The sequence below is a fragment of the Perca fluviatilis genome, chromosome 13, assembly GCF_010015445.1.
Source record: "Perca fluviatilis chromosome 13, GENO_Pfluv_1.0, whole genome shotgun sequence".
Classification (NCBI taxonomy): domain Eukaryota; kingdom Metazoa; phylum Chordata; class Actinopteri; order Perciformes; family Percidae; genus Perca; species Perca fluviatilis.
Genome location: NC_053124.1, coordinates 21,805,465 through 21,827,093, shown reverse-complemented (window position 1 = coordinate 21,827,093; position 21,629 = coordinate 21,805,465). Strand labels below are relative to the sequence as shown.

General features: G+C 39.4%; 1 protein-coding gene across 1 annotated transcript; it reads right to left on the bottom strand.

Moving 5' to 3' along the window:
- Positions 1 to 4,536: 4,536 nt before the first annotated feature.
- Positions 4,537 to 20,272, bottom strand: snx27a (sorting nexin 27a). Its single transcript, XM_039820137.1, has 13 exons — positions 19,796 to 20,272; positions 16,381 to 16,606; positions 16,009 to 16,201; positions 15,532 to 15,596; positions 14,309 to 14,413; positions 13,916 to 13,994; positions 13,444 to 13,607; positions 11,896 to 11,985; positions 10,665 to 10,814; positions 10,279 to 10,407; positions 9,983 to 10,042; positions 9,758 to 9,806; positions 4,537 to 8,804 (listed from the first exon to the last, which is right to left on the bottom strand). The coding sequence occupies exons 1-13, from the start codon at positions 20,110 to 20,112 to the stop codon at positions 8,734 to 8,736; spliced, it is 1,698 nt and encodes a 565-aa protein (XP_039676071.1). The 5' UTR covers positions 20,113 to 20,272; the 3' UTR covers positions 4,537 to 8,733.
- Positions 20,273 to 21,629: the final 1,357 nt, after the last annotated feature.

The window sequence follows — 21,629 nt, the reverse complement described above, 5'->3', positions numbered from 1 at the left end:
GAGCTTTCTCCCAGGCCTCAGATATTTTACCAGATGGGTAATTCAACTGAACCTCACTGGAGGCCCATTAGGCCTCACACGGCTCTGTAACTTGGTGGTGAAATGTAAGCTAAAAATATGCAATCACTGCAAAGCATACAAATGACCCAGAAAGAAGCCTATGAATTAGCCTTAAAAAAGACGGTAATACTTTACTTGAAGGTATCTACATACGAGTGACATGGCACCATAATGAACACATGACACTGTCATGACACATGACCCCTAACCCTAACCCTAATTCTAACTTGTCATGACCAAAACCGAATGACATTTAATGACAGAAGCGTTATGTCATAAATGTTTATGACTTGTTTATAATGTTTATGAAACGTTCATGACAGTGTCATGTCACTCTTATGTAGATGCCTTCAAGTAAAGTGTAACCAAAAAGACTGAAGACAGCCAGAGATATTATACGAGGCAATTGGATGAAAACACGTTAATTCAAAATCTACATTCAACATTTTCACAACACACTAATTTCATTCATGTTGAAACACATATTTAAATGCTAACACCCATGTGCATGCGCACCTGTTCTCTCTTAGGGTCCCAGTGTGCTCTGCTGCATGAAAGCTCCCAGACATCTTGCGGCTGAGGCCGATCAATGCCTTTTAATTACCAAGGTCCCAAAGCGCTGGTCGATACAGCTGACGAGAAGCAGAGAGAGAGAGAGAGAGAGAGAGAGAGAGAGAGAGAGAGAGAGAGAAAAGAGGGAGAGAGATGCTCCAGACGGTGATTGATGCTCACTCCTTCCAGTGAGCCTACCTACAGATGTGTTGTTAGGCTTGATTAATCCCGCCAAGCCACATTCACTCACTTTACAGACCGCCATATAACCAGCCTGGGCCGCCACGGTCACAAGGTTAAGTGGACACAAGGTGTCCGACCCGAGGAACACAGACCTCTTAAACAATAAGTCAACAATGACTGGTTGCTCTTTATAGTGGCTACAGTACTGGCTACAGTACTACTTTACACTGATTTATTGCTTAACTGTTAAGAGGATATTAGGATAAAATGCATCCAACACACCAAGGAAAGCTACATTACTTCCTTATTATTATTCCTTAGTATTACATAACTTCAGTCATGAGGTTCCTTTAAACAAATTTTGACTCAGGAACCTGCAAGCATTGACAAAGGCATACGTTTAGTTACTGAGGAATTTTACTTACTCTCCAACCCGGGGAAATCAATTAAGTTTTATCAATGTCACTTGCACTGTGAATTCCAACTCATTCCAATGATGGAATCAGAATGAGTGCAAAAATAAACATCATGTCTGAGCAGTTATGACTTGAATGTCATGTGCTGAATCTGCCAGGTTAACATCATCATGCAGCCTTATACAGACACAGATTATTTTAGATGCAGGTTATTTTCCTCACCATTATAGAGCTACAAGAAATCATATGAAAAACCTTTGACTAAAAAATTTTACGAAAAGAAGTATGTCCTAGAAACTGCAGAAATGTGTATGAAGCATACCTGCAGATGTGCTGTAATTTGCTGCAACTACAAAAATGATAACTCTCTTTTATTTAAGTAATTATAAACATACAATTTAAATCTCATGATACACAACTGAAGTTTTTTGGAACATTTATATCTTACACAACTAACTCGTCCTTACTTGCTCCTCTGGAGAATGTTGCAATTCAGTGCAACTCAATTGGGCTTACTAAAATTATGATAAACAAACAAGGATAATCCAGGACGGCTATGCATGAAGGGTGTTAGGAGTCTTAATTTGAAGCCGTTATGCCTTTTAATTATACATTACATGATTATATAAGTTTTTTTTGTTATACATTATTTGAGATTTCAGATACATCCTCCTATTCTGAGGAACGGACACAAAAAAGCAATTTGCTTGGCACGGTGAATAAACACGCAAGACAAGACAGACAAAGAATAAATCCAACAGCTTAAGACCACCACAGCTGCTCCTGTGTAAAACCGAGAATGGCATGTCGGAGAGACTCCCACGCTGTTTTAACTAAAGCCTCAACACAAGTGGACGTTAAGTGGACATTTCCCCTCAGGTGTGACCACTGGGTAAGCAGCCACTCTATTGGTCTGAGGACATTATTCCAGCCTGACAGTTAAAATCAGTCGATTGTTCATAAAAGGTATTCCACAAGAGGGTTTACTTTCTCCTCCTCCCCACTACATGTCAAAGTATTCAACCATTAGCTGTTGACCCATCTTAGGTCTAAATTCTCTGCTCTCACTTTATTTAGACTGTTCATTAACTAAGTACACTACAAACTGTTTAAGTTATGCAAACAAGGATTAATGTGGTCATTTTCATGTCAAAAGATGTATAAACAACATTTAGATAAAAAACAAAGCTAATTTAAATGGCTAAATTTCAATGCGAAGGTCATAATTACACGTTAAAAATGGTGGTTATATGAAACCTAGACATCTTCAATCAAATTTAGCCCTGTTTTAACCCAACCCATAAGTAAAAGTACAAAAGTGCTATCAACATGTGTTATTATTATCAAATAGAAAATTACTAATTGTGCAATGTTTACTGTGAAAATGCGTGGCAGTATAAGCAGGCATTAAGTAGAAATACTCAAGTATAGGTCAAGTATTTCAAATACAGTACTTGAATAAATGTACTTATTTACTGTACTTTCCTTTACTCATTTCCAGTTTTAAACAACATGTCTGGATATAATCTGACCTGCAGATTATCAAATCATTGCTTACTGAAGTCTTTACTTAAAAGGGCTGTACTCGAACTACAAAAAAAAAGGTCTGTGAGAGCCTCCACATGGCTCTCACAGACCATCCCCAATACGTAAAATACCAAATTTTTTCCTGGCCACAAACAGACGTGGCCGGACCGCCTATCAAAACAAAGAACAGATTACAACACACACAGAATGAGTGGGACTTCATTCCCTGCTCAGGACACCAACCCTTTAATATTAACTATCAGTTGAGTTTTACAATAAAGACAGTGCTAGTTTTTGGGGTAGAAATACTGTGGTTATGGTTGCTAAATGTTGGCTACAGAAAGTAATTTCATAAGTATAAAGATTATATGTGCTACTTAGTAACAGTTTATATTCTTGATAAGGATTAACAATAAGTCAATAGTCACACCTGATAATGAGTATGAACACTGAAGAGTTAAAATGTTACCTTCTCACTCAGTTGGATGTAAGAAAAATGGAAAGTGAAGTCAGGGAGGTAGCCTGCAGTCAGCATAGTGCCCACGTGAGACAGCTCTAATGAGATGAGTATTTTCACCCCAGCAGTGCCAATGCACACAACATTTTATGGGCTTGGTTCCACTGGGTGCATTAAGAAGCGATGTATTTTTGGTTTGAATAATGCCTCACCTTAGCTTCCCTACCTAACTCCTCACAGACTGCAACAGCTCCTGTTGAGCATAGTGACCGGCATAAAGATCTGTGCAGCATGTGACCATCAAAATGTCACTGTTCCCGTTGCTCTGCCAGAATAATATGCCTGTGGACCTTTTATTAGTGGCTGCGCTCCCTGCCATGGGACCCGTTATGTACTGTACAGCACTTCTCCCTTTCCTGCAGACCTGGGGCTGTTTTCAGGCCGGAAATGTGCATTTTTAAATAAAAGAGTGGACAGTATACTATGAAGACAAGCAGTGCAGCAAAGCACTGCTGTTCATACTGTAAATTAGATATCTTTTAATCAAGCACAGTCTCTTTGGTCTGTTCTGTCATTGGTTTAGCTCCAAAAAAGTAGTAACATTGTACTTTTCAATTCAAAACTCCTTTAAGCTACAGAAATGGGGATAAGGAATGTTTCCTGCCAGCAAACGGTCACATCTGTTCCTTGTCAGTTCTCTTCCAGCATGCTGTAAACTGCAGTTACACATGTTGAGAAAAACTGAAATCCCTGTCAAATTAGCTTCAGTCCCTTAACTCAGTCATTCTGTGACAAACATTTAGCTCTGAATTTATCATTTATCATCAGTAATTCAATATGAACTACATTTGCATAAAAGCCTCCCACACATGCACAAATTACTTTTCTCTCTAAATGCGAGGCGGGTAAAGTAAACCTTGAGACTGAATGAAGTGCATTAAATGAGATTCTGCCATCATCTTGCTTGGCAGCTCACAAAAGAAACACTAATTAAAAGCAATTTGTTCAGCATGGCTGTAACATTTTTGACCAATTCAAATGTAAAAGACATTAAAAACTTATTAGGTGCACTCGCTTGGTTTTTTTTCCATTCAAGAAGTTAATTGGTCCCAGATGAGCACTGCTGTTGCTTTATCACTTTGTCTTTAGAAGAAGACATTGGCCAGTTCCCACTAAAAAGGAAGAGAATCCATACATTGATAACCACAACTCAACTGCTTTATCATTTAACAGCTGGTAAAAAGACTCCTGCAAGCTTAATTCAGATTACTGCCAACATAAAGAAAGAGTCCACGGTTCATTTTATGTCCTGGAGAGAGTAAATAAGCTCAGACAGACAGCTTTTGTTCCCAATATATAACTTTATTTAAAATATTGTTACAATTTATTACTCTACACATTTTCAAATCGTTTTTCCTTTTTCTTTTATTGGTTAGTTAACCTTCATGTGTGTTTATTATTATTTTTTAGATATAAAACTCTCCATTTTGAAGCATAGTTCTGCATCAGGTGTTAACTGATGTTTTAGATGCTTCCCCTATTTTAAACACCTTGTTTCATTGTGTAGTTAGCTAATCCTCCATACAGCCGTTCCTAACAGACAAAATTAATGATCAACAGTGGCTCTACAGTTGTACACTATCATTTCCCCAATCGTTATAATTTCTGTTTAAATAAATAAAAGTTTTGAGTTGGAGAAACAAGAGTGCATTTTGTCCAAGAGATATTCTATTACTATTTACAGGTTATGCTGAACACAGACAAACAAGGCTTTTAATTAATGTCACTGCCTACTTTCCATGGAAAAGCCATGTTTCAAAACAATGAACATAAATTAATAACACAAAAGGCTAGCAATTTTGTAAAACTGCACTTACATCCACCCTTTATTATTCATAGGTAGGACCTGTCAGCTGAAATGGGAAAGCCAGCAGCCAATGCCCTCCGAGCCAGATGTGTGTTCTAAAGGTCGACAAACATCAAGTCTACACAAAAGCGTTAATGATGAGACAAACGTAGCGGCTCTGACTTAACGAACAGTGTCAAAAGGAAAGAGACTGACTGAGCGGCCTCATAAATGCCGCTTCGAAAAAACTGGACTCTGCCTGAAATGCCGTAGAATTTCGAACTAACAGAAAACATCTTACAGAATATCTGCCACCGAATAATGTGATGGAAATCAGCGCTGATATGGCACGAGATTCTGAAAACTGATGTTACCATAGCAACAGCATCGTTCAGACAAGCTTTTCAGTGCCGTTTGTGATGAACACAAACCTTCTGTTCTACTGCCACCATGTTTGCTGCACCATCCAACATTCTTTTATCTGTTAAGTCCTGTGTGGAATTCAATCATCTTTTTGTAAATACTCAATTCAATTAGAAGCCAAGGCTGTCCAGCATCTCAAACACAAACACAGGTGGCCTACAGCACAGCGTACACTGACGAACAAACACGGGCCCACCATATAAAGACGTGCTTTTTAACATTCCTGTTATCTCGCTGCTTTCACCCAAACACTGTTACATTGACATTTATCTCACTGATGGCAGAAACGGAGGACAACTGACAGTACGTGCACCTGGCTGTGACTGAGCAGAAAAATGGCACCTGGCGCACACAAGACAAACCGAAACACAAAAATATACAAAAAAAAACAGCAGCTTTCTAAAAGCCTATTCACAGCAGCATGAGCCACAGGGACAGAGAACAAACATCAAACACAAAAAACACTGCTTTGAATACATTATTGGGAGGAGTGAGTCAGTTGGCTGACAGGAATAAAAGGAACAGAGGCTGCACTGAGCGTGTTGAGCCAACGTGGTGCTGCCACGGCAACCGCACCCCCCTGTGATGACGGGAGACCAACCTGGAGAGTATGAGCAGAGGACAGAAATGCCACGACACACGGTCCCACCAGCTCTGTATGTCTCTCCCTCTACATCTTATAAAGAAAAGAAAATCATCATCATGGTTGAACAGCTCCAATTCTTATGTCATCCATCTCTAAATTGGCTATTACTCTGGCTGTCAAAATGACCATCCAGCAATCTGCACATTGCAGTTTCTTTCACAATTCAGCTATCTGCTGTGTTGTGTGTGTGTGTGTGTGTGTAAAACACACATATGTATTGCTTTAGGCTGTTGTATAACTGAGGCCTGTCCACAGAGGCAACAACTGGGTGACAAATAACAAAATATTTTGAAATGTTGCACTTAACCATTTTGTCAAACTATAAACAGAGAAGCAGAGAGACAGGAATGTGTGGGTGTGTGTGTTCTATGCTGAAAAAGCATGTGAGCGGCTGTGAATGTTAGCTAGACAATAGGAGACACCTCCCATTTGTCTCCATCTGTCTGGTGTCTCTGCTGTCATCCAGATACAAAATCCCATCCTCATTTGCTGGCTCTCACACCGACAGCTCATCAGACACGTCCAATAAGAGCCTAAAAGCTTATCAGCAATGTCAATGATAAACATAGAGGACATACGCACACACAAACGGCACATATACACACATTAACAAGAATGCTCCAAGGTATCTGACTGAATTCAAATTATGACTAAACCTAGGCATGAATTAAACATTTTATTGAACCAAAAGCTAAGCTCAACTGTAAGAAAAAATATCTAAAATAACTGAAGTGGAACTTGAACTTTTGCTCTTACAGTCAGTGTGAATAAAAAACTCTCAGTTTCTGGATTTTAGCCGCTGTCAGACAGCGAGTGAAGCTCAAGAATGAGTCAGTAAAGAATCACCGAGATATACTACTTGCCATTAGTGGCATAAACAAAACTATTGCATTCAAGAGAAATCAATACATTTATGCACATCGTCTCCATTCAAAAGAATTTGTCAGCATGTAAACCTGCTTTCTACACACTGAAAGTGAGACAAAATGTTCAAATTAAACTGAACATCTACACAGAGAAAAAAACATTATGTTATCTTTGTGTGAAAAAACTGAAATGCTGCTCTAAAACACAAAAAATCTGTGTACATTGTAAAACTGTCATATAATATGTCATGTGCATACACATACGCACAACTAATACTGTCCCAATTTAGGTGCAGTAAGAGGCAGACCACTGCTTGCATTGCTATGTGTGCAGATTGTTGTGGTTGCAGTCACACAACTTTATGCACCATCTACTCTCTGCACAACACACACACACACACACACACACACACACACACACACACACCATCTGTCCTCCTGACGTGGTTAATGGACAAACTGCAGAGGAGTGATACTTTTGGGTGAGTTACAGAGCCCGAGGGATCACTCTTTAAGAAGCTCTTAGAAGATATCTATTTCTGCTCAAATCCTATGACTAAATCTGTCTTACACTCTGCTGCTCTCTGTTGCCTGTTCAGAAAACTGCACCTCAATGGACAAAACTTTATACTGTCTTTATATTCACAATCTGTCTGTCAGAAGCTGTGCCATTTCAAAAACACTTGGCCCATCAACTTTTTGTTCAAGAGATCATCCCTGCATAGAGCTGAGAATGAGAACGCCTCTTCCTCTCAACTTACAAGCTCTGCAAAATCACCACAATATCACCACAATAAATCACTTGCGAGCGGGATAACTGTGCATACTGACATCATGACTGCCAACAGACGTCGTTCTAAAATAGTGTGGGTTAGACCAAAAAAAAAAGGTTACAATTTTAGAGCCATTTATATGCAATTCAGTTAGTGTTTCGTTGTGTTAGATCAAGAAACCAATTATTATAGCTCTTATATTAATCTATATTTTATCAGAAGATTGTTAAAACATATAATTATGAACCATCCCCCGCAGATCCTTTTTCAGTTAGTTACATTTGTGTCGCCTATGTTTTCCGACAAGGACAGAATACTTCTTACTTTACAAATAGAAAACATCATTTTTGTGTTAATGTCCATCATCGGTGTAAAGCATGATTTAGCCTTCTTTCTTTATCACTAACTGTTAAAGAAGTGAAACCCCCGTTTTTTCTGTATCCCTCCCTTATTTTCATCTCCACCATCTCAGCTCATTCCAGCAAAGGAGGGCTACCCTCAAGGCTTTGGACCGAGCCGATCCAGTTGGACAATCCTGTCCCACATGTCAGCTCTCTCATCAAGGGGCGGTTCATCGAGTTGCTCCCTTTATGCAAATGGTGCCACAGCGCTGTGGTGACCCTGACGAGTCACACACCGTACGTATGTGTTACATCTCAACCAGTGGCGAGAAATTTGCTCGTGTCCTGCCACATACCAGGGCGGATGCATGGAGGACGACAACAGACACGCTATGGAGATCTAGTAAATGACATAGAAGTTGGCTTTTGTTTATTTTCCTTCATTGCTCTTCTTTCTGTGTGTATTCCTGGGGTCGGTTAAGTGCGGCCATTCCAATTTCCCAAATTGGTCACTTCCAGTTTGTTTTCGGGGCATGGATGGCCCCAGTCTTTCACTCAGTCTTGTGTTTGTCGATAGGCGCTCTGTGGGGTGGCTGTGATGATGCAAGTGGACCAGTTCTAGTTCGAGTGATGACAAATTATTTTAGGAAGTTGCAATCTCCCCCCCTAGGTGGCGCCATCCCTTCTGCTGCGTCTCCAGGGGAGGCAGATACTCTGGAACACAGAGAGATGGTTCAGGGAAGTCAGAGTCGGAATGATAGGGCTTTTTATTGCATGCGATTTATGAAAATGCTGCCAAAACACAACACACATTGGCCAGTGTCTCAGCAACAGTCACAGTCACTAAGAAACTTCCCTGAACTTCTACTGTGCTTGAAATTATGATTCTACATACAGAAGTCCCGTCTTATATCTGGATGTCCTCAACCTTCTCAGTCCTCAGCTGTTCATTATCTGTATTTGAACTCCAAAGGTTGCTCGCTCATCAACATGCCTTGCAGTTGCTTGTCCACACACTTGTATTGCTGGTCTTGTGCTGTGTCACATGGGACAAATAGCTTCAACTTCCCTTTCATGTCTGGCTCTCTTGGAGATGGCCCTGATAGCGAGTCACATGTTCATACATGTGTCTGTTCTGAAGACTTTTGCTCACTGTATGCCCAAATACATCAGTGTTCTCACAGTAATCTGATTAGTAAGTACATCGTTAGTTAAGTACATTTTGAAGCTCTGGTAAAGTGTGTATAAAATGCAGCCTTTTCTCTGCTTTTTAGCTTCCCCTTGACTTTTTTCAGTTCATTATAATGCAATAGAAGCTGCACAAGAGAGATAAAAAAACACAAGCATATCTGAAAGCACCATTTTAGGGCTGGGTGTGATTTATAGTCACTGAACTAAAGTTACTTATCAACTAGTAAACCCTTCACATATATATTGTGCCTTCAATACACAGAGCATAGTTGAAATCCTCTTCCTGCCCTTGCCCTTTAAGTTTTTGTCAGGAATTTTTGCATAATTCGTGGAGCTGGATGGGTGCGGTTATTCAAAGTACCACTCAGTACCAGTACAGTTTTTTTATGAATTGGCCTAGATAAAATCTAGCTACTCTTCAGTGTTGGTGCTTTGCTTTAGCGACGGTATTAAGGAAAATAAATTCTGCTGCTTACCATTGTTACTGCAGTTTTTGTTGTCTTTGTCAGATGCCTCTTCCTCAACCTGACAGCAAATAAATCAATACACAATAAATATAAAATTAACAATTTTAAACAAAAGCCTGAAGGAAACATCTTGTATTTGTAAAAAAAAAAAAAAAAAAAGACAAATTTAGAATATCAAACTTGGAATGGAGTCATGTTCTTCCCACAAGGGAAGAGGAAAGGAGTGGTCCTTACCTGTTTCCTCCACTTCAGCTCACAAAAGACCCGCTCAAAGCACTCATGCATGTAGTTAAACTGGGAGAAAAAAGCAAACAGAACTGTGAGTCAGCCTTCCAACATAGCACAATCAGCCAGCAAAGTCACAGTGACAGGTCTTTGCTTTATACTACTTATATATAATTAAAATCACAACATAGGTCACTCTAAAACTGCAATTTCCAGAGAAATTAATAAATAAAAACATAAACACAATTTAAAAAAAAACAACTGCAAAACATGTCAAACAGTAGTGACGGTATGTGCACACTCACATATGGAGTGAAGATCTTGACCCAGCGAGGTTTCTTCTCTCCTCTGGCGTATTCAAAGCAGAAAGCCATCCCTTCCTCATCAGTGTCCCAGCGCTGCATCTCCGCCCACTCAAAAGCTATCACCTGGTTCTGAGGAACAGAGTTAACAGTAGGTAAGCACCTTGCATATAAAAATATTTAGCATAACATTGGTTTAATTCACAATTTAGTATCTCTGAACTCTATTTAGGACAATACAGAATTGTATTATATACGTTTAAGCCCAAATTGTTTTATACAATAATGTAAGACAATACATATTTTCACAAAATGAAAAAAAACAACAACAACTATGTTGCATTAAAACGTTGCTTTTCTTTATCAAACTAACAAAGACAAACACTCACCTCCAGCGTTCCGTCCTCGGTACAAGCGTGCAGCTTGAAGTGATGGATGCTGATAGCTGTGATGACATGTCCCTTCCTCCTGGAGTCACAGGAGCAGTGGGGGAACGCCACCTCATTGTAGCCTTCACATGTCCGCAACAGACTCAGGTACTAAGAGTATTATAGAGCACACACATCAGTCACTTACACTGTAAGTAAGCATGTTACGGCAATCTAAATAAGATTAGGTTTCCTTTCTTTCCTTAGTGCAATTACTCTAAAACCCCAGTTAACAAGCAGTTTGGGCTATGACCAGAGTTCCCCAACTATGGTGATGTGATACTGCTACTTTAAGACATTTTTCTTGTTAATGCATTTAGACGGATGGAGCAGTGAGTGGACATATTCTAAGGTAGGAGAGCACACAGTTTACAAAAAGGCAACTGTTAAGCAGTGAAAACTGACTTAATGTACAAGTATAACTTTTCAGTTTGTAACAGAATAATTAATGCAGTAATGTTCAGTTTGAGTCTGAATTTGGACCACTTATTTTCTACATTGCAATATTGCTCCATTCACATTCCTGTGTCTCTTTTTTTTTAAGATTACTTTTAGGGGCATTTTTAGGCCTTTATTTGACAGGACAGCTGAAGACATGAAAGGGGAGAGAGAGGGGGGAATGACATGCAGCAAGTCGGAGTCAAACCTGAGCCTGCTGCATCGAGGAGTAAACCTCTATACTGTATATGGGCGCCCACTCTACCAACTGAGCTATCCGGGCGCCCCCTGTGTCTCTTTTATGCAAATACAGACTTTTTACAAGATACAAGTAAGGATGTACACAACCAATATTTCACTTTTACCCAAATACTGTTATTTTTACAAGTTCCTACAAGTAATTTTGTTCACCTGAAAGCAAATGTTGTTGTTTTCGTTGTATGGCGCAGCCTATTTTAATATGAAATGCTGGCTATATTAGGGCTGGCATGGCTAGATAGCTGTGAAAGTAGTTTAAATTTAGACACAGAAGCCCTCACATGTGCCACTTTCAGTTAATATTTAACAAACATAAATATGAACTAATAGGTTTATCTCTGTTTATACCACAGGGGACTGTATTCTGTGTGAAAGGTTTTTTGACTTTTCTTTCCATTTCTATTTGGTAACGTTTTGGTGATGGCTCTGGTCAGCAGGCAAAAAGTGCAGTCATCCCAATCCCCTCCCTGAACAAAGAGTGGTCTGTAGGACTGACCGTGGCCATCTTGCGCTGCTCTGCCAGCTTCTGCAGCTGGTAGGATTTGTCCTCTGTTTTTATGAATCCCTTCTTCACATCTTCCAACGCCTAGACAGACAGGGATGGATAGAGGGGTTTAGGGGGTAGGAAGACATACAACACCATTTATTATTTGAGTTCACTACACTAAAAGGATTATCCATAAACAACATGTAGCAAGAAGATACTCTGCCTCAAGTAACCAAGTTCAACCAATGACAACAAAAAAGTATTGTGTACATTTCAATAAAATGGCTTTAATCAATATTTCTATAATAACAATGTATCAAATTACATTTTAAAAAGGGGTTGCTCATAGGGATGCACCTACAGAGAATTATCCTCTGAATCTGCAGCTCCCCTTGGCTTTACAGAGCTTTATAGCGAGCGTTTTTGCTGACTTTACTAGTAGAAAATGCTGTAATGGGTGACTGCTGAACCTCACATGCCTAATATGCTTCAGGTAGTGACCTTTATTGGTCAGCGGACAGCCTGTAGGCTGCTGCTATGATTATTTTTAGAGGAGGAATGTTTTTTCCACTTTATTCACACTTTATTCTTCAAAAATTGTGGGAAAGTTTTTCTTTCTTGTAGAGTATCATGGTTCTCTGGTTTCCCGATTAAGTACATAAATGGTGGCATTTCAGAGCCTAGACATATTCGTTTCTCAGGATGTCATTTATAGGACTTCCTGATTGGTGGTAGCTTAACATTTTTTATATATCCCAGCAGCTTCCACTAGGCCATATTTTGCTTGTTATAATGTCAAAGCATGTTTAGTGTCTACATTGGCTGTCATAAGATGCTATATAATCATATTGTGTTTAATGACTAGTAAAGCTGGATAAAATAAGTATGCCTTGACTCTGGATGAGTGAACCTGTATGTGAAAAGCCAAATGTCTAGCCAAACTGGAAGATTCTGAGACCAGTAGGGCTGGGTACCCAATTCAGTACTTTTTCGGCACTGACCGAATTTCCTCCTTAGTATCGAAAAATGTCTCGTCATTCAATACCAAATTTCAATACATGAGGAGTAAATCTCATCAGTCAGTGAGCCAATAAGCATGCAGCATGATTCTAACAAGATCAAATAATGCTTGTGATTGGCTGTCTAACGTTACACGTTGCAGAGACACGCAGTAAAAACACAATGCTACGCACAGAGACGGGGCTCACGTAGTAGGAGCTGAAAAATAAATAAAAAGATGTGTGCCATAATGTGTAATGTTGGAATGGAATAGAAAAATAATCGTTCAGGAACCGTTATCAAAATCACTTCGAAATTTTTTAATGTGACAATACCCAGCCCTAGAGACAAATATAAGCAGTTAAGAGTAAAGAGTACAGTAATACAGTAAGTTTTCCCCATTATGGCAGAAATTCTCCATGACCAAAAATGCTGAAACCTCCAACATGTTTCAACCCAGAAAGGAGTATATAAACTCTTAAATAAAAAAAAACAGAAGACCAAATTTTGTGTTGAGTTCCCTTAACTCAGTGGAAAGTGGGATTCAATTATTATCACCTGGTGAAAGCAGTAGTGCAGTGCCAGCGGGTTGTCTCTTAGCAACTCCTCCTCCTGGAAGCTGAACAACCATTTGCGGAGCGCCAAGCAAGTCCCCGGCACTGCCGAGGTGTAATTCTGCACATAGAGCTTGTGTGGAAACTCATTAGGCGCCAGCTTCCGCACTGCAACAAATAACAGAAACAAGGAGAGGGATGAAAAAAAGGGGGGTGTCTGTTTATCCACTAGAAAATAATTTATTCTAGCCTGTACCAAATGACCTGCTCTTGCTGTCCAAAAATGTACATACCCCTAGGCCCAATGAACTAAACTCACCAGTGGGATGATACAGGTCTTTATTTAGAAAAGTGGTCATCATGAGATGAAGTCACCCAGAGAGGGCTTTTAAATTAAATAAGCTAAGAATATGTAAAAACGCTCTACGAATTTTCCTTTGAAACACTCAAACATCAAATATACATACAGTTCTTACCGAACGAGTGGTTGATGACTTCAAAAAGGGCAAAGTAGCTCGCCATAATACTGTCCATTCCAACCTTTATCACTAATGCCTACAGGAAGAGCAATACAGAGTCAGTTATGTAAGAAAAACATTGTTTGAAAATTTCTCTTGCACAATGAAAGTTTATTTTTTATAAAGTGTCTGCATTAGTAATTTTTCTTTCCATGTAAACATCCGTTCTACACTTATAGAATATCATACATTTACTCGTAGACATAATTTGATTTTGCAATCCTCAGTGTCATTATTTTAGTTAAGAATACAAAAGAGCATACAAAGTCCAATTCAGATGTCCAAACAATGGAGCAATAATATTTACAATATAAGTGTATAATAGCATCATCACATCAGATCCTGTCTTACCTGGTACACCTGGTCTGTGGTGCTGTTCTTGCGGACTCTAACAGAGATGGTGGTCTTGTCTGGCAGGGCTATCCGCAGTTCTACATCTGTCACTCCATTGTAGTTCTGCACAGCAAAGCAATGTGTGTGGATTAACAAGGGTGTGCACCTGCTTGTATGAGTGTGCATGCATGGGTCTGTTCTGAATTACTGGTAAATACTTCTGGATTAAAAAAAAAAAAAAAAACAGACAAACAAGACTTAACCATAATTTATATTTGTTTGAAGTCCTAATACTCCTATTTGTGTTTCTTTAAGTGCTGGATTAATTTACTATTATTGCTTTTGTCTCTGATGCTGCCATTCCTCAAAACACTAGAAAGTAAATGCAATTAACTGTTTAGGCTCTCATGTTTAAACACCATGCTAGGAGACATGATGGGCAGCCAGCTACATTAAAGCAATTAAAGTCAACCGCTGATGCTTGTTTACAGGAAATAGCCAACTTTTTTAGAGGAGGTTGAATAGATATATTCATAACTTCATCACAAGTTTAAAATCCACAACAATCCTCCTGAATAGGTTCAAAATCAGATACATAATATCAGATACATACATCCTTAACCCTACAATCTAAAAGCTCAAATGAAAGACTGAATTTCAGTAAGCATAGTTTAACCCTCTGAGGACGAAAGACGCACCGGTGCGTCCAAACGATGTTTTGTTTTGACATTTATTTACTATTTTAATAATATATGACCTAAAGACTTTGGTAAACTCATTTCAAGCACAGAAACAATTTGTACAACACATCATTAGTTAAGGTTTCTTTTCAAAAGGGATTTGAGGGAATTTCAAAAAGCGAATGTCAACGTTGCAGCTTTAGCGCAAAATTGTCTCTTTACACATTGCTCTGGGACAGATTGTGTGTCACTATAAAGAAAGCTGAGTTTGTTCTGAACATTTTCATATGAAACACATGGGGATCAGTTATGTGCAAATACCCTAAAAAGGTAAATTTATGAAGATGTTTGAAAATGCCCTTAAACCTCAGAGGGTACTGTGGTGCTCTGCATATTCCCTGGCTTACAAGACAAAAGTTGTACATCTGAGAAAGTTTTGAAATAGACTCAAAGCTCAAACTCAGCACTACAACTTTTCAAAGCTCAGAATCAAAATTCACATAGAAATAGCTAGATCCAAATCTAGTACTGTTCATATCGAATAATAAATGATATGCATACCTCATCTGATTCAGAGAGAAACTCCTGCATGATGTCACTTTCCCCAATCACCCGCACAGAGCAAACTAGAGACAAATAGAGAGACAGATGGAGAGAAAGAGGGGGAGGTCAAAGTAAATCAAATAAACAAAGGATAGCCAAATGTCACTTTGTCTGTATCCTTTACTCAGATTTACAGTATTTCCATGTACGGTGGAAAATCGATCACAGCCAGAGTTCGGCCTAATTTCAATCCTAACTACATGATTTCTGCATGTATACGTTAAATCATTTCTTTTTTTCCTTTGTATGGCTATTGTGGAATTTAATGGGTCTAAACAGCTTTTCGTATTTAAATATCAGGCTTTAAAAAAATGGAGCTGTAATTCTTCCCGAACAGCATGTGGATTGGTAACAGAAAACATGTTGTTGTTGCCCATGTTAAAAATCAACACACAATTGGGTTTAAACGCCAGTGACCTTTCCATATCAGCCTACCTCGCTCAAGATATTCCTCCAGTCCTCTACGGCGAGCATCCAGCTGCTGTTCAGACAGGGAGAAGGGCCATTTACCAGGAAGCTTTGGGAAGTTGAAGTTGGAAAACTCCCTCTTAAGGTTCTGGTGCAGGATGGCAAACTCCCGGTAGCGCTTTGAGCACAGTTGTCTACCGGACATGTACACGTTGTACACCTATGGTCATTGAGACAAAGACAGGACAGACAGACAGTAGTGCATTAGAGTAGAAGAAACAGATGTTTACAATCAAGAATTACAAGTTTTTTTCAATACTGCCATAGGAAAAAAGGGGCAGCCACAAGAGCCTGTTTAGGAAAAGAAGGGTTAAGGTAATGTGTCGAATCAATACTCACCACAAACCTCTCGGAGTGCTGCTCTACATGTTTGTATGTGGGAATGGAAATGGGCACTGCTTGTTTGTCACTGTAGTCATAGTTGGGTTGGACATCTTCTCCTCCTTCCAATCCATCAGCCTCCTGAGCTGGAACAGACAGCACAGCCAGAACCAGCTCCTTCTCCCCTGCACGAATCAGGTCCACCACCTGCTTATGGGTGGCACCTTCCACACTCACCCCATTACTGGAGGGAAAGTCAGAGCAGGAAAAAAGTGTGGAGGAAGAAGGGAGGGAGAGACAGAAAGAAAGTCAGCAAAGAGTTTTAAAAATGCTCCTTTCCTACCGTTTATTCCCCTCATAATCAATTTATGTTTCAACATGGCAGATAATTCAACACTCTACACACAACAACCAGAGCGGGGCTTGACTACACCTTTACTGTGGGGCTATGGTGTGAAATTAGTGTAAGATTTAGTGTAGCGTGTATACTGAAGCAGCTTTTTAAAATATTTCAAAATGCATCTCTGATGAAAATAATAATTAGGGATGCACCAATCCAACTATTTCTCTCCTGATACCAATTCCAATACCTCAACTCAGAGCATCTCTCAATGTCAGATACCAATCCAATACTGGTGCTCTCTTTTCCCCACATTTAAAACCCAGCAAGTTATAATTTTTATGAAAGGTAACACAAGGCCACAAATAGCTGAGGCAGTTGTCGAACGTCTGTGACTGAATATAACTGAAATAAACACTGAATTTTATAATTCCTTGGGTAAAGAAAATGTATTTTATGTGGATTGGTCATGTCGCAAAATAACTAACTATAATAATAACAACACACTCATCTCAGATCTGGATGGCATAATTATATAATATTCTACTAATGCTGCAAATGTGCATCTCTTTCATTTTTATGGTGTGTGGTAATGTCAACGCATGCTGTCCTCCACTGATATATACAACGTTGGGAGTGCTAAGTAACCAGGTCAGCTTGAATGTCTCCCTTTCATTTGGAGCCTTAAGACACCTCCCAATTTGGTTTTGCTGAGGCCAGATGGCACCAGCATCAGGTGTCTCTGCTAATCTTCCTATGAGAAACAGCGGGACAGACACAGGAGAGGAGGGAGCAAGAAAGAGTGCAAGCTTGGTCGGTCCACTTCATGCAAGGTCTATTGCTTATGAATGTATATCTGTATGGCATAATAGATCAAAGCGGGAATAAGTCAAACAGATAAAGAGAGGGTAGTGAAAAATAAAGTCAACAATGGGAGATGGAAAGCTGTTTTATAATGGGAATAGAGATAGACATGACGGCATTCCTCTGAGTTGTTCAACTGGACAGCAAAAGTGGGGGTTGGAGGTGACCAAAAAGATGAAGATCGAAGGAGAAGTTTTTGGTCTCAACATGATCACATCATACTCTTATTAGACAAAACAGAAGCAAAGCAATGCCTGCCAGAAAGGTGTCAGTTGCTGATCACCAGCAACAAAGGGTGTTGGAAATACGTGAATTAGGCTAAGTGAATGTGTAGCGAATATGTTTTGATGAAATATTTAGTCTATAAAAGATTGCACTCTGAATTTATTTACCATAGCCTAAGTGATGTCTGACGAACAGTAAAAAACAAAAACAAAAACATTAGTATGAACTAGTGCAAAAAGCTAAAAGCAAGCAGCTCTTCACATTTTGTTGGCTGAAATTACGAGATATTGAGTATGTTCCCAGATTATTAATTATTTTATCAATCATTAACTTTTTTCAAAAAATAGGAGAATCTCAATTGTGAAAACCAATAATCAAAACTGATAATAGTTCATTAATAAGACATTAATCCACTAATAGCCTATCACCAAGGCAACACTTCTCCCATTATTTTCTCCTGTACATATACAAGAGCACAGCAAGTTCATTTTTTTTAATTGAATTTCTTTCTAAAAGGTGACTATTAAAAACACAAACTATAGTCAGGCACTAGTAGAGTCATGAAATAACACAAGTTAGCTGGTTATTACCACCAGCAAAGCAGCATTGTTCCCTATCCTTGTTCATAAGACTAGTAAAATGCTGACATATGACATACTTAACTGGAGGATTCTTTAGAGTTTTTGCAAAATGCTCAAGCTGGTTAATAAGTCACATGATAAATGCTGGTCCTGTCATATGACCAGAAAGAGATTTAGCAATTAAAATGCAGAAAACACAGGTTGGGTGAATTGTTTTTGATGCCTCAGCAAGTAGAAGTAGACCAGTGTTCCTTGTTTCTCTTCTCCCTTTTTCTAAATTTAACCTATAGTCAAGTCACAGTAATACATGAACATATTTTCACTGCTCATATCCTGATGTTAAAGCATATAGCATGGACACATAAAAAATGTCTTCTAAGAAACACATAGCCTATCTGTAGGACAGTACATCATTATTCACCTATAACATTTAAAGTCGTTCCTTTTACGATTTCCAGCATTTGCCCTTTACTAAGGCCAAGACTTACAACCATGGTGGGAGAATCAATAGTTTAGTTTAGTCATGGAGACTGACATTCTTAGAAAAATAACTGTCTGCAAATATGACCTGAAAAAGGCTGTGCTTTCTCTTTAGGATATTGTAAGTATTGGTATATATATATAAAAATAGAATTTTAACAAATCTCCTCTAGTTAAAGACTGACAGTTACTTTGCCTGACTTTTCCTGGCACACAAACAGAAAGTGTTTGACCAAACAAAAAACACTGCAAGGTGTCTCCAGGATTAAGGCATGCATATCAAAGCCAATCCAGTACACGGATAGGGACAACGGGCAAAACAAAAGATAACACCATAGAAATGAAATGGTATTTCTTTATGTTAAGATTTTATTTCTTGGAAAGCACCTACAACTTTCCCATGTAAACAAAATGCCTGTTGTGAAGGATAGTCTGACAAGCAAGACAAGACGCACACGCGCACACACACACAGATCCACCGTCTTCGGGCAGGGTCAACATACACATTCCTACTATTATGTATATGACAATACAATGTCAACAAGGCTGTCATTTAATGTTGTCCAACCAGCCATGCTGAAGCAGTCACTGCGCAAAGGGCTAGCTAAACAAGACGCTAGCTAAAGCTAATCAACATGCACAGCCTGTTGTCCAATTTATGTAAGCTGGTTACCTTTCTACTTAACTCACTAGCGTGAGCTTGGTGTAGCTAACATTAGCTAGCTACAGCTCTAAATGTTTCGTTTACGTATTAACCCGTAAACTGAAGGGGAAAAGGCAGTTAGCTAGCTACGTTTGTTGTCATAAAAGACAGGTCACGTAGCATTATACCTTGAAAATAGCTAATGTTAACACATGCTTGGAATTGGATGAACACGGGCTAAGGGTAGCTAGCCTACTTGCTAACTACCTGACTATACTGAACGGATAGAAGCAGACTTACACCTCCAGGATCCTGTCACCCTTTGCTATCCCAGCTCGGTCTGCCGCACCTCCGGGCAAAACAGCGCTGACATGCTGAAGAGGAGCGTACAGTTCCCCGTTGATGCTCCGAAGCTGTCCTCCTTCGCTAACTTGACCGCGAACGTTGAAACCGTAGCCAGACTCCGACTTGACGATTCTCACCGTCCGCGGACCTGACGTTACCATTATGCTAGCTGCGTTCTGGCCCGCGGTGCCCGCAGACGAACCGACAACCGGACCGTTACGGGATGCCGAAGGGAGAGTCGACCGAGTTTCATCGTCTCCTACATCCGCCATCTTATCCACAGGCCCTAGCCCCCTTTCAGTCGGTGTCTTATCGTCAATTCAAAACAACACTTGAGCTCTGTTCCTCGGTAACGTTAGCTCCACAGACAGACTATGTTGTTGATAACCAAACCCGCCCCTCTGTAGCGTCACGAGACAACGGCCTGACAACGTGACCTCCCGGAGGCGTCGCGGTCTGTTCTTCTTCTTTGGGTTTTAAGGGCAGCTTGCATCCTTAATGTTGCACTACTGCCATCTTCTGGAGTTAGTTTAGTCCTTCAGTGTCCAGTATGTCAGATTTTCATCTCATTCTCATCAGTCCTGTTCTCATTAGGAAGCATCTTCTGTCTTGCCCACAATCCAGTATGCTTCTCCTGCTCCTCTTATCCCAAATAGTTTCCTTTCTTCACACATGTCCCTTTTCTCTGATATATCTTTCCTGCAAGCATGCTCTAACGTTTCTGGTAGCCTACCTCACAATGATCCATACAATGTGATGTGTGCTGTTAAGGTTGCTGTGTCCAATTCTCAGCCTGCTTTCTGTTACTTGCTCTTTCTGTTTTTGTTCCCCTTATAACATACATTTGTTCCCCTTATAACATACATAGGCCTTCTCCTTTTTGGATTGAGTGTAAATGTCTCCCTTTTATTGTGTTATCCCCAAGCTGTTGCCATTGTTGAGTTACTTTTCTCCACACTATGCCTTTTCCTCCCTCTGATTTTGATAATTTAATATTGACATGTCTGCTTTCTCATTTCTGTGGAAATACCGGAATGCGCGGGGACCCACATGTACGTTATATTTTTATATTTTTCCCATGTCTAACCATTCTCAAATTTTTAAACAAAACTTCATAAAGAAGATCATAATAACTTCTGGCTGTACCTTGCTTTATGCTTGCAAGGGCCGACACAGAATCACTACATACAATATTACAATATTTCTGCGCATTGTAATGCCATCAGCATGGCAAATGTCTGGTCTGTTTTACTCTCATCTTTCAATGCTAAGTTATTTAATATGACAGTAACAAAATAAATATGAAGAAGAGATTTATTGATTTGTTGTAAGTTCCTTTTTAGCTTACGTTACCATTTCTCTCTCAGTGAAAGTAAGAGATCATAGAAAATATAGATATTTATTTGAACATTATCTGACTGGGGGTCTGTCTAAAGTACTTTTAAACAATAAAACAAGTCCATTCCCTTTAAAGCAAGCTTTTAATACCAGAAAATGCTGTGTGTCTTTCTAACACTTATCCAGGGTCACTGGGGGTCTTCACCTAAAGGAGAGTAGCAATTCATCATATACATTTTTTTATAGTGGAGGTGGCTCTTTTCAAGTTCCTTTAGATATCCTGTCCCCCCCCTCCCTCTCTCGAATATTTAATTTCTCACTCACTGATTTGCTGCCTTGTGACACAGTTTAAATACTGATGCCAAACAGTGATATATTGTGCTGTGTTTCATATTATCTTGCATAATCCATCAGGGACAGGCAATCATGTGCAATAGAGGTGCTGATTACT